General features: G+C 42.0%; 1 protein-coding gene across 2 annotated transcripts in view; it reads left to right on the top strand.

Annotated features, from left to right (window-relative positions):
- IARS (isoleucyl-tRNA synthetase) overlaps positions 1 to 7,548 on the top strand; it is a 103,878-nt gene extending 96,330 nt beyond the window's left edge. For both annotated transcript variants that reach the window (XM_023743639.1, XM_006102197.3), the window contains 3 exons: positions 111 to 254; positions 885 to 1,037; positions 5,808 to 7,548. In XM_023743639.1, coding sequence (XP_023599407.1) covers positions 111 to 254; positions 885 to 1,037; positions 5,808 to 5,890 — 380 coding nt within the window. In that variant the 3' untranslated portion in view covers positions 5,891 to 7,548. The remainder of the gene's footprint in view (positions 1 to 110; positions 255 to 884; positions 1,038 to 5,807) is intronic.
- Positions 7,549 to 14,416: the final 6,868 nt, after the last annotated feature.

Here is a 14,416-nt window from a genome sequence, read left to right as displayed (position 1 = left end):
TAGAAAGTATCACTGTAAAGATACACATATGGAAAAGTGAATGACTTCAGGTATATAAACTATCTGCCCCTGAAAGAATGATGTCTTTTACTATTTTTTCTTATTTGTAGAAATACAAAACCAAACCGACTTACTGAGTCTTAGTGGAAAGATGCTGGGTGTGACTGCAGGACCAGCTCCCTCTGTGATTGACAGTCCTGGTACTCTTCTCTGTCGGTATATCAACCTACAGCTCCTGAATGCAGACCCACAAGGTACATGCCTTCCCTAGTTGTAAACATCTTCAGCAGGTGAGTGGTGGGGTGTTGGATGGTAAGGTTTCCTTTAATTTTCAACCTCTTTTACTTGTGTGGATTTTTCACATTGGCTTTAATGTACTAATTTAAAGGAACACACACAGGCTTGTTTCTTTTGCTTTATTTATGTAGAAGTACTCTCATCCATCTGATACGGAAAGGAAATGAGATAAATTGAGTAGGTAAAAGTTACAGCTAAATCTGAATTGTTTAAATGCCAACACATTTTAATCCAGCCTTATTTTTTCTTCTTGGAAAGTGTTTTGAAAACTTAGTTTTTTCCAGTTGTTTGGTGTTCTCATTGTACACATTGTTTACTGAAGCCTTCAGGCTCTTTGTTATGCATTTGCTGAATACTTCTTTTCCAAGCTGCAGGGATTTTTATACTGATCGGTTTTCTTTTTCTCCTTCCCCTTTCCCTCTGGGAGATGTTTGAGACTTTTCTGCAAACTGTACAGCTGTCCCACTGGCACCCTACACTCAACGGCTGCCTTTCCAAGCCTGCAGCAGTCCCCCCTCCGTTAGGGATGCCGTAGCTTGATGGTGTTGACTCTCGGGGTTTAATCCAATCTGTTCTTCCTTCTGTAGAGTGTTTAATGGGAACAGTGGGCACCCTCCTGCTGGAAAACCCACTTGGGCAGAATGGACTCACCTATGAAGGTCTTCTGTGTGAAGCAGCCAAGATGTTTGGCCTTCGCAGCAGGAAGCTAAAGCTGTTTCTGAATGAGACTCAAATGGATGGTGAGATTGTAGAACATGCTAAATTTTTGTTTTATTCTTCTTTTGTTGCATTATTTTCTATATGAACAACTGTAAACCTCCTTTTGCCCCACCCTGTATATGCTTCTAGGAAAATTAGCATATTCTAAATTTGCTGATTCTAAATTATTCTCTTCCCCAAGGATTAAAATGATCCCAGTATTTAATTTAATAAAAGCGAAACATTCAAATTGACCGTACCTTCGCTACGCCCCAAGTCATGCCCACCAGCCAATCAGAGCGACTATATGCAAATTAACCCAACCAAGATGGCGGCCGGCAGCCACAGAGCTGGAGCAAGCAGGAGGATTGGTTGCCCCAGTGATGGAGGAAGCCAAGCTTCCAGCCTGCCCTGGCTGGCTGTGGCCTCCGCTAAAGGCAACAAAGTTTCAGTTATAGAAGATAAATAAACCCCAGATACCTGCTTCCAGCCAGCCTCCACTGGGAGCTTGGGTGGCTGGGGGCCGTGACCAGCCTGCAAACAGCCATCAGCCCCTCACCCAGGCTGGCTAGGCACCCCAGTGGGGACCCCCCACCCTGAAGGGGTTGTGGCCAGCCTGCAAAGAGCCATCAGCCCCTCACCCAGGCTGGCCACACCCTCAAGGGGTGAGTGTCCCTGCTGGGGGGCTTGACCAGCCTGAAAATAGCCCTCAGCCCCTCACCCAGGCTGGCCAGACACCCCAGTGGGACCCCCACCCTGATCCGGGACACCCTTCAGGGCAAACCAGCTGGCCCCCACCCATGTACCAGGCATATAATAAAAAGGATAATATGCAAATTGACCCTAACAGCAGAACGACTGGGAATGACTGGTCACTATGACACACACTGACCACCAGAGGAAAGACGCTCAATTCAGGAGCTGCCCCCTGGTGGTCAGTGCGCTCCCCCAGGGGGAGCTCTGCTCAGCCACAAGCCAGGCTGACGGCTGTCAGCACAGCAGTGATGGCAGGAGCCTCTCCCGCCTGCTCAGCAGCACTAAGGATGTCCGACTGCATCTTAGGCCTGGTCCCCGCTGGCAAGTGGACATTTCCAGAGGGCTCCTGGGCTGCCAGAGGGATGTCTGACTGCCAGCTTAGGCCCGATCCCCTGGGGAGCAGGCCTAAGCCAGCAGGTGGACATCCCCCAAGGGGTCTCAGACTGCGAGAGGGCACAGGCCGGGCTGAGGGACCCCCCGAGTGCACAAATTTTTGTGCACCGGGCTTCTAGTCTTATACAATAAAAGCCTAATATGCTAAGCGTCCAGTCATCTGGTCGGCCATTCAACCAATCAAAGCGTAATATGCTAATGATATGCTAAGGCCGCTCAACCGCTTGCTATGACATGCAGTGACCGCCATGGGGCAGACGCTCCAACCAGTAGGTTAGCTTGCTGCTGGGGTCCGGCCGATCGGGACTGAGTGAGATGGGCCGGACGTGCCCTGTAGCCCTCTCGCGGCCCCTCTCCAGCTAGCCAACCTCCCACGTCCCTCCCCAGCTCCAATCGTGCACCGGAGGGGTCCTTTGGCTGACCTGCGCCCTCTCGCAATCTGGGCTGAGGGACACGCCCCCCCCCCCCAGCTCCCTCCCCGCGGTGCATGAATTTCGTGCACCCGGCCTCTAGTTGTCAAATAACAGTGGAAAGTTAGAACTGACGTGATTGCCTAGCACACTTGCTTTTCAACCTGAAGGACTCCCTTTACCATGTTTAGTAAAAATGAACTCCCTCAACTTCTCTTTTTTGGGGAATGCTTTAATTATTTCTTCTTAATTTTGAAGAACAGTTTTGCCAGATAGAGATTTTGTGTTGATAGTTTTTCAGTATTTTAAATATGTTATTCCACTACCTTTGGCTTCCATGTTTTCTAATTGGAAATTGGCTACTCATTAGTATCCCTGTCATGTGGTTTCTCTTTTGTTGCTTTCAAGATTTGGTCACTATTTCTTCAAATGTTCTTTCTACCTTTTCTTCTCCTTCCAAAACTCTCATAATTTATATGTTAGTCTATTTGACTGTGTTATTTCAAATGTTCTATTTCAAGATCACTGATTTTTCTGACTGCTCAAATATGCTATTCACTAGTAGCCCCTCTTGTGAATTTATTTCAGTTGTTTTACTTTTCCACTCCAGAATCTCTCTTTGGTTTCTTTTATACTTTCTCTATTGATATTCTTAATTTGTTGATACATTGCTTTCTTGGATTTCTTTAATTATTTGAGGCTTCCATTGGCCTTTCCATTGGTTTGTGGTTTTCCATTTAAGAGAGTTACTATAGAGTGTAAGTTCAAATATTTGCACTTTCTAAAGGACAGATTCTGTCTATTTAGCTTTTCCTCTGACTGTGCCATAACTTTCCTGCTTCTTTGTATGCCTTGTGATATTTTTTATGTTGAAAATTGGACATTTGAATATTAGGCTCTCCCCCTCCCCAGGGTGTGTGCTATTTCTGATTTTTTTTTTTAAATTAATTTCAGGTAGAAGAAGGGGGAGGGAGAGAAGGATCGAAACATTAGTGATGAGAGAGAATCTTTGATTGGCTGCCTCCTGCACACCCCCTACTGGGGATTGAGCCCACAACCAGGCATGTGCCCTTGACCAGAGATGAACCTGAGACCCTTCAGTCCACAGGCCAACGCTCTATTCACTGATCCAAACTGGCTAGGGCTATTTCTGATTTTTGAAAGCTGTAATTGTTCATTTGTTTTATGGCGAAGACTATATTCCTTGTTGTGTGTAGTCTTTGCAGTCTCTGTTCCGTTAGCTTGTTTTCAGCTACTGCTTGACAGATTATCTTGACCCCCAGGAGCTAAAAGCATAACAACAAAATACCCACCTCTCTTAGTCTTTGGAGATTGGCTTGTGATGGGCCACTCATTCAGCACAGCCAAGCTATTTACAGCTCTGCCTCCGCCTTTACTTTCTGTTTGCACTGAGCCTAAAGAGCAGCCAGACTTAGCCAGAAAAGCCTTTTACCTTTTTCAGAATTGAAAACTTTGGGTCTTCTCAGGTGTTTTCTGTCTATACATCCGGGCCTGGACATGCATGTAGCTTTCTGAAATTACTCAGGATGCACGGGCAATTGTTAAAGCCCCAATTATCCAAACAATCTCTCTCCTACTTTTCCTCCCAGGCCTTAGACAGCCTATGTATGTTTCAGTGATAATCTTTTATTCCACACAGCTGTGGGGTTTTTGTTTGCCTTATAATGTTTTTAAGCAATACCTACCACTTTCCACCCTGACCGAGTTCCAAGTTAGGCAAAACAGAGACAAGTGCCTTATGTAAGCCCTTCATAGAGGTTAGAACAAACACAGTATTTTTGCTCTGTTTCTCCTAGAAATAGGTGCCAGGGTCCCACACTGGGCACATGGGCTGCTGTCATCAAGCCCACCACCAAGACAGCAGGTGACGGCACACACGCTGGTATCTTTGGCCTCATTTTCACTGTATTTTTTTTCTCTAAAAATTGTCTTTCATAAAAGATTAATATTTTGGTAAATAGAAGGATCATGTAATGCTCACAGTTTTAAACACTCACTGATGCCCTCCTGCTTGTTCCACTAGATTCTAAATATCATCTCCAGATCCTGGAGTTACTATCTGTTAAGGAGGCAGCTTTGAGAGTATTTTTACATTCAGGATTCCTGCTTGGACAAGAGCCATTTTTAAAGAAAGTTGATTTCTTCTTTGAATTCAGATCTGGGTAGAAGCAAAATGCAGCAGAGTAGGCAAAGAGCTTTTTAAACTTTTCTTTTGTCACTGAGTTTTTATATATTGGGTGTTAATTGCATTTGTGTTATACTTTGGATACTGGAATTTTTTGTCTTTGGGCATATTGGGTCCTATATTCTTTGACATGAGCTCTTCAGTTTTGGAAAAGTTCCTGTTAGCAGTGTGGTTCAACAAAACCAGTTCTTGTTTTCTGGCATTTCCTAGGTTTACCATGTACTCTTATTCCCCCAGACCTGGAAATAGCTTTTCTTCCCATTACTGGATGTTAATATTTATAAACCACAAATCTGGGCCACTGGCTTGGTTTTGTTCTAGGCCTTTTCTGTGTGTCTAGGAAATGCCTGTGGTGTGATATGGAGGGAGGGGTATGAGGACAATAGGGGCAATGCCCAGCATTACTTAGGTGGAGGCACAGTCCTTCATAAGTTAAACAAAGAATGAGCCCTCAGCTATAAGTAGTCAGGGGTCCAACTACAAACATGGAGGGAGGGCTTCATACAGGGCCTCTGTCACTTCTGGCACCAACTGCAACCTCTCAGGTTTGACAATATGTTAGCAGGTTTCACAGAACTCATTGGAAGTGTTTGCATTCATGACTACATTTACTGCAGGGAAAGGAATAATGTGTAGGGTCAAATAGGAGAGCTGTGCAGGCGCAGAGCTTCAGCTGTCCTCTCCAGGAGCATAGACGGGGTTTCCTTCTTCTGACCCTGGTGCCTGCCAGTGTACAGTGGGCTCCCACACAGGGAAGCTCACCCTTGGTGCCTTGCTTTGTATTGAGGCTTTATTACATTGGCATGATTGAGTCATTGCCCACATGGTTGAACTTACTTTTACCTTGAATTATGTGGTTGATCTTTCTGGTGTCGCTTCCAACCCCCTGAGTCAGCTATCTCCCTTGCATAAATTATCAGGTGTGATGAAAGGTCAAATCTCTCTTGGGGTGAGGCCAAATTTATTGCTTACTCAGGCAGCTGACATTTTTATGGTATGTAGAATAGGAAGAAAATTTATTTATTTTTAATCTCTTTTCGCTCTAGAAATTACAGAAGAAATTCCCCTGAAGACTTTGAACACGAAGACTGTGTATGTTTCTGTATTTCCAACAACGGCTGACTTCTAACTTTCTGTTATCAGTGTGGTTCAGTCAACCTTTCCCTACACACACACACACACACACATTCATGTATTGAAAATAATCCTTTCAGGTGCATTTGGTCTAAATGTGCTGCTTTGGGTCTAAATGTGACGTGGCATTGGTTCATCAAGTAGCTTAAAACCTCACAGCAATATTCACATTGAACCTTAAGCACCTATGTAGTCATGTTGGGAGAAGATTGCAATGTTACCTCAGCACTAGAGTTTATTTCTGTACTTGAATTCCTTAAGTATAGAGGGAGAAAGTTATTAAAATGGCATAATGTTTATCCTTTTATGGTCTTTTAAAACCTTGAGGAAATGGATAATTATCTGGATTTCCTTGGATAATTTGATGGAATATGTTGTTCCATTAAAGCAAGAAAAATAACCAAGCTTTCTCAGATAATAAATATGTTAAAAGTAATTCATTCTCCCATTGTTTATTGAAACTTGAAATGTATAATCTTCAAAAAACACAAAAACTTAATAGTGACTTCTGTATTAAGACAGTGGGCTAAGTTGGTTAGAGCATCATCCCAGTATGCCAAGTTTGCAAGTTTGATCCCCCATCAGGGCACATAAAAGAATCAACCAATGAATGCATAAATGAGTGGAACAACAAGTCTTTCCCCCCTCCCTCCCTCCCTCTCTTTAAAAATCTTTTTTAAAAGATTTTTTTTTAAATAATGTACTAAATAAATATCTCATTTTACTTCTTCCCAAAACCCTATGTTTACAGATGCCCAAACAGAATTAGATGTGTTAGATTTATTGGGGGAAACACATAAGGGATAAAGGGGGACGGGATAAAACATAGGTAGAAGAACCCTTCAGGCTATAATTTAGGTTTGACACCATGAAAATTTAAGAAGAAAGAAGGAAGATTGATTAGAGAAAGTTGAGACTGCATTGCAACTCTCAGAAAACCTTGATCAGGCTAATCAAGAGTCCCTAGGCAAGGATTCCAAAATAAAGAGTCCAGATTTGGGTAGCTGTTCTCCCCGTGTCCGCCTTATCTACAGGTGTGTTTGTTTATGGTCTCAGTTACACAGTCAACTGTGGTTCAAAAATAATTCGTAAGATTTTTGTTTGTTTTTAAAATATATTTTTATTGAATTAAGGGAGAGGGAAACATCGATCAACTGCCTTCTGCATGCCCCCTACTGGGGATTGAGTCTGCAACCTGTAATCCAAGCAGTGGCCTCGCAGTGTGTGATAATGCACAAACATGAGGCCGAGCCACACTGACCAGGGCCATAGGTTCAAATCCAATCTTGCCATCTGCAACACCATGGATGGACCTACTGTGTACTGTGCTAAATGAAATCAGAGCGAGTCAGGTATCATATGATTTCCCTTGTATATGGAATCTAAAGTAATCAGAAATAGAACATTTTGATGGTTGGGGGTGGGTTAAAAAGTATAAATTGGTAGTTACAGAAGAGTCACAAGGATGTAAAGTACAGCATAGGGAATATACAGTCAATAATGCGGTAACTGTGGTGCCAGTTGGGTACTAGACTTAGGGTGATCACTTTTCAACTTACATAAATGTCTAATCATTGTGTTGTACACCTGAAACTAATATAATATTGTATGTCAGCTGTAATTGAAAATAAAAATTATTTTTTTAAAAATCAGTTTTAAATTGCACACAGTCTGAGTAGGTGATGAATCTTGAGCTGTTCTTCATCCTTTCTGGTATGTGAATCATCCCTTTGTTCAGAATATCCATCCATGTGTTAGACGCTACCTGCCCATTAGAGGCCAAAAACTAGTGGCACAATATTTTGTAAGTAAGGGGGGGAAAAAAACAAAACAAAACTGTGAACTATAAATTCCCTGTACTTCAGTTATTAAAGAGTAAAAAAAGATACTTTCAGACAATTGGAACTAAAATAATTTGTCAATGGAAGACCTGTTAAAAATTGGCTAGAGGAAGTTATTGAAATAGAAAAGGAAAAAACCTTGAAATACCAACAGAAAGAGCAGAAATATGGTAAATACAATGAATTATCCTTTTCTTAATGAGATAACATCTGATATTCCAATCAATGATACTTAAAAGTGTGGACTTAGCCCTGGTGAGTGTGGTTGGGCATTGGCCTGTGCACTGAAAGGTTGCTGGTTCTTGAGCCCAGTGACCTAGGCAGGGATGAAGGACAGAGGTGTGGCCAGTTTTTTGACAATCAGCATTCCAAACAGAGAGCCATGGAGCCTGACTACCTCTCCTCACCCTCCCAGAGCCATCAGCAGGCCCCAGAAGAAGCTATAGCAGTGAGGGATGGCGCATTATCTGAAATTTTTTCCCTGAGTGACAGGCACAATGTGACTAATCCCCGAGTAGGTTGGAGACATGGAGGTGATGCCACAGATGTCTGCCAGTCAACCTTACTGGGAAAGCAAAGCAACAAAGGAAGTGACCAAATTCTCCCAGCTCACCCCACACCAACAGATGACAGCTTCTCTGTTGGCACCATCTGGCTAAAGTGGGCAGCACTGGCATTTCACGGATTCGGAACCCCAGTGGCCACTACATTCCCCTGGGGGATTTGTTTTTTGAGACCAAGATGACCAGAGCACAGAGGAGACACATACCTTCTATTGGGACACAGGTGATTTTCCACCACGCACATACATCTGAAATGCCAGAGGTGCTAGAGACTTAAAGATCTTGCTTCAGCACCACCACCTGTAAAGCAATAAGAAGACTTTTTATCTATTAGAGGAGTGCCATTTACACATAGATATCTAGAGAGAGGAGGAATCCATCAAATACCATGAACAACCAAGGTAACATGGCAGCCCAGGAACAAAATGAAAATTATCCCAAAAATAAAATCATGGAAATATGTGATTTAAGTCAGCGGTCGCCAACCTTTCGGACCTCACAGACCACCGGTTGGTGACCACTGATTTAAATGACAGAGAATTCAAGATTTTAGTTCTCAGAAACAAGATACAAGAAAACAGGCAGTTAAATGAACTCAAAGTCAACTAACTAAATTAGTACTTTACCAAACATTACAACTTTTAAAAAGAACCAAACAAATCCTGGAGATGAAGGATTCAATAAAAGAGAAAAGTGAACTAGTAGGCATAGGAAATAGAGCTTATCAAACAGTTGAGAACTTCCCAAACCTATGGAAAGAGCTAGGTCCTTGAATCCAAGAAGCAAACAAAACACCTAGTTACCTCAGTCCAAAGGCCTTCTCCAAGGCACATTGTATTAATACTGTCACCAATGATGAGGTCCTGGCCAGGTTGCTCAGTTGGTTAGAGTGTTGTCCCAATACACCAAGTTTGTGACTTTGGTCTCCAATCTGGGCACATACAAGAAGCAACCAATAAATGCGTAGATAAGTGGAACAACAAATCAATATCCTCCCCCCATCCTCTCTCAAATCAATAAATAAACAAAATAAATTCATGACAAAAATTCTCAAGGCTGCCAGGAAAACGAACCTATAAAATAAATCCCATTAGGTTATCACTAGACTTCTCAGCAGAAACCCTACAAGCTAGAAGAGAGTGGGACCAAATATTCAAACTACTGAAAGAGATTACCAAACTAAGGATAAGATATCCAGCAAAGTAATACTTTAGATAGGAAGGAGAAATAAAGACCTCTAGACACACAGAAGCTTAGGCAATTCGCCACCAGAAGACCTCCATTGCAAGGAGTTTTACAGACATACAGCATAGGGTTAATTTCTGACAAAACAAAAGCGGGAGATAAAGTTCTGAGCTTGCAAAGAAAAGTGAAGATTACATGCGTTCAAAAAAACGCACTATATATCAAACTTTTTTTTCATAAACCTAATGGTAACCACACAAAACCCCAAAGGAGAGACATAATGAATCAGAAAATGTATGGAATACCACTTAATAGAAACACTAAGGGAAAAAAAAAAATCAATGGAGGCACAGAGCCACGAGAAAAAAGAAAGTGGCCAGCCTGGGAAGTGTGGCTCCGTGATTGAGAACCTATGAACAGTTCAATTTCTAGTAAAAGCACATGCTCAGGCCATGGGCTTGATCTCCAGTGTGGGTTATATAGAAGTCAACTGATCAATGATTCTCATCATTGATATTTCTATCTCCCTATCCCTTCCTCTCTGAAATCAATAAAAATATATTTTTAGAGATTACAAATGGCATGGAGTAAGGGGATGCTACACTGATATGCTTCCAGGACCAAACTGGAATTGTAACTAAAATACAAAAAAAAAGCCTGACTGGTTTGGCTCAGTGGATAGAGTGTCGGCCTGCAGACTGAAGGGTCCCAGGTTCGATTCCGGTCAGGGGCATGTACCTTGGTTGTGGGCACATCCCCAGTGGGGGTTGTGCAGGAGGCAGCTGATCAATGTTTCTCTCTCATCGATGTTTCTAACTCTCTATCCCTCTCCCTTCTTCTCTGTAAAAAAATCAATAAAATATATTTAAAAAATAAATAAAATAAAAACAGCCTGAGCAATCAATTGAAGACCAACTGGAGAGAACCCTGATAACCAAGCATGGAAAGTGGAGACCACACAGAGACTGGCCGGAAGGGTGGAGGTGCAAAAGGGCTGGCCCAGCTCCCACACAGCACCTGAAGTTCTGGAGAGAGATCTCAGCTGGGGTCAGGGTGCCACTGAGAACTCTGGCATCTAAGCCCTAAGCTGCTCCCCCACCCCACCCCACCACACCCCAGCAGAGAGCATCAGAACTGAGAAAGGTGCCCACATAACCTCTGGCTGTGAAAAGGAGCAAGGCTGCTGTCTGCCAGGGAGGGACGGCTGGAAATTCAGGCACCCTCTTAAAGGGCCAACACGCAAATCCTGTGTACAGCCACTTATCTTGGGCTCCGGCAGAGGGAGGGCAGAGTGGACTGGAGCTGTGTGAGTAGAAGCAAGGGTTAGGGGCTTTGAGGTTAGAGCTCAGAAGCAGACACCCTGATTTCCTGTGCTGAGCCATTCCCCTCACGCTGTGGAGGTCATCTTTCTCAGGCAAAAACCGTCATCCAGTCAGTTTTTGCATGGGGTAAGGATTAGCAAATGAGATCCAGCGATATATTAAAAAATTACACACCATGACCAAGTGGTATTTATTCCATGGATGCAAGGTTGGTACAATATTTGCAAATCAACAAATGTGATACATCACAAAGAAATTTAAAGACAAAAAGCACATGATCATATCAATAAATGCAGAAAAAGTATTTGACAAAATACAACACTTGTTTTTGATAACTCTCAGCAAAGTGGGAAGAGAAAGTATATCTCAATGTGATAAAGGCCATATATGACAAACCTATAGCGAACATCATACCCAATGGGCAAAACTAAAACCATTTCACCCAAGATAGGAATATTTGCTTTCACCACTCTTATTCAACCTAGTCCTGGAAGCCCTGGTCACAGCAATCAGACAAGAAGAAGAAATGAAAGGCATCCAAATTTGAAAGGAGGAAGTAAAACTGTCATTATTAGCAGATGACATGATATTGCACATAGAAAACCCTACAGACTCCACCAAAAAAAATACTAGATTTCAATAATGTAGCAGGATAACAAATTAACACCTAGAAATGAATGGCTTTTTAAATAATATATTTTTATTAATTTCAGAGAGGGAGAGATAGAAGAATCAATGATGAGGGAGAATCATTGATTGGCTGCCTCTTGCACACCCCCTACTGGGGATAAAGCCCACAACCTGGGCATGTGCCCTGACTGGGAATTGAACCATGACCTCCTGGTTCACAGGTCAACACTCAACCACTGAGCCACACTGGATAGGCATCAGTAGCTTTTTTTATACATCAATAATTAATTCTTAGAAAGAGAAACTAAAACAATCCCATTTACCATTGCAACAAAAAAATTAAGATACTAAGAATAAACCAAGGAAGCAAAAGACTTATACTTGGAAAGATACAGGACATTGGAAAAAAGTGATAAAGGAAGATATAAACAAGTGGAAGAGTATTCCATATTCATGGGTTGGCAGAATTAACATCATTAAAATGTCCATACTACCCAAGGCAATCTACAGATTCAATGCAATCCCTATTAAAATACTGCGTATTTCACAGATCTAGAACAAATACTCCAAAAATTTATATGGTACCAAAAAGACCCTGAATATCCACAGCAATCTTGAGAAAGAACAAAATTGGAGGAATCACAATACCAGATACAAGTTATACTACAATGCCACTGTAATCAAAACAGCCTGGTACTGGCACAAGAACAGGCATATAGATCAATGAAACAGAACAGAGACGGCAAGCCATTAGGCTCAATTAATATTTGACAAAGGTGGCAAGAGCATACAATGGAGTCGACAGTCTCTTCAATAAATGGTGTTGGGAAAATTGGACAGACACATATAAAAGAATGAAACTAGACCACCAACTTATACCACATAAAAGAATAAACTCAAAATGGATAAAAGACTTAAATGTATGCAATGAAACCATAAAAATCCTACAAAAAAACCATAGGCAGCAAAATCTCAAGACATCTCTCGTAGCAATGTGGTTATGGATACATCTCCCAGGGCAAAGGAAACTAAGGAGAAAATAAACAAATGGGACTACATCAAAATAATAAGCTGCACAGAAAAAGAAACCATCAACAAAATGAAAAGGGAGCCCACTGTATGGAAGAACATTTTTGGCAGTGATATATCTGATAAAGGGGTTAATATCCAAAATATATAAGGAACTCACACAACTTAACAAAAGGAAGCCACACAATTTAATTTAAAAATGGGCAAAGGAACTAAATAGACACTTCTCCTTAGTGGACCTAAAGATGACCAAGGGACAGATGAAAAAATGCTCAAAGTCACTGATCATCAGAGAGATGCAAATTAAAACGACAATGAGGTATCACTTCACACCTGTCAGAATGGCTACCATCAACAAATCAACAAATGACAAGTGCTGGCGAGGATGTGGGGAAAAGGGAACCCTAGTGCACTGCTGGTGGGAATGCAGACTGGTGCAGCCATTATGGAAAACAGTGTGGAGTTTCCTCAAAAAATTAAATATGGAACTGCCATTTGACCCCATGATTCCACATCTGGCAATATATCATAAAAAATCGAAACACCAATCAGAAAGAATGTATGCACCCCCATGTTCATACCAGCATAATTTACAATAGCTAAGATCTGGAAACAGCCCAAGTGCCCATCAGTAGATGCATGGATAAAAAAGCTGTTGTACATTTATACCATGGAATACTATACAGCAGCAAAAAAGAAGGACTTATAACCCTTGAGACAGCATGGAGGGATCTGGAGAGTATTATGCTAAATGAAATAATCTAACCAGAGAAAGGCAAGTATCACATGATCTTGCTCATATGTGGAATCTAATGTACAAAATAGATTCAGAGACATAGAAGCATCAAACAGACTGCAGAATCTCAGTGGGAAGGTGGAGAAGGTGGGAAAGTGTGGGAAGTGATCAATCAAAGAACTTGTATGCATAGATGCATAACCCATGCACACCGACAATAGGGTGGTGAAGGCCTGGGACTGGGGATGGTGGTGGGCTAGAAGGGGTCAATGGAGGAAAAGGGGACATATGTAATACTTTCAATAATAAAGATTTAATTAAAATATATTTTTTAAAAATGAGAAAGAAAGAAAAGGGAGAAAGAAAGAGAGAGAGAGAGAGAGAGAGAGAGAGAGAGAGAGAGAGAGAGAGAGAGAGTAGAGAGAGAGAAGAGAAAGAAAAGAAAGAAGGAAAGAAGAAAGAGAGAGAAAGAAGGAAAGAGGAAGAAGAAGAAGAAGAAGAAGAAGAAGAAGAAGAAGAAGAAGAAGAAGAAGAAGAAGAAGAAGAAGAAGGAGGAGAAGAAGAAGAAATAAAAAATCTCTATATATAAAAGCCTAAGCAACCGAACGACCAGTCGACTGGTCGCTATGATGCACACTGACCACCAGGGGGCAGACGCTCAATGCAGGAGCTGCCCTCGGTGGTCAGTGCGCTCCCATAGACAACTTCACCCAGATGGAGTGACCCAAAAGAGAAAGAGCCCAAGGTGGAAGGCACACTGGTTTATAACCTCCTCTCAGAAGTGACATACCATTCGTTCTGCATATTCCTTTCGCCATATTGTGCTAACTCTGGCACGATGAAGGGGATGTCATGAGGGTGTGAACATCAGGCCCAGGAATCATAGGGGCCATCTCAGAGGCTGATTGCCATGCAAAGTTCCAATTCTTCCACATCTTTGCCAACATTTTAAAAAATCTTTATTGTTGAGAGTATTGTAGATGTTTCCCCCTTTCCCCCCATTGTCCCCCTCCACCTGGTTCCTAATCCTCCACGGGACGTTACTATCCTACTGTTTGTGTTCTTAGGAGAGAACATCGGTGAATATCTTCTACCACTCCTCCGATGATCTCGTCTCGAGGAAATTCAGCTACTGCTGAAGCCTCGTGTTCTGATATTTTATAATCACCGATTATTTGTGGAATGAAAGATTCTAGATGATTTCCACGCTTTCAG

The sequence above is a fragment of the Myotis lucifugus genome, unplaced genomic scaffold, assembly GCF_000147115.1.
Source record: "Myotis lucifugus unplaced genomic scaffold, Myoluc2.0 scaffold_404, whole genome shotgun sequence".
In the NCBI taxonomy this organism is placed as follows: Eukaryota; Metazoa; Chordata; class Mammalia; order Chiroptera; family Vespertilionidae; genus Myotis; species Myotis lucifugus.
This window is presented reverse-complemented; position numbering and strand designations above follow the sequence as displayed.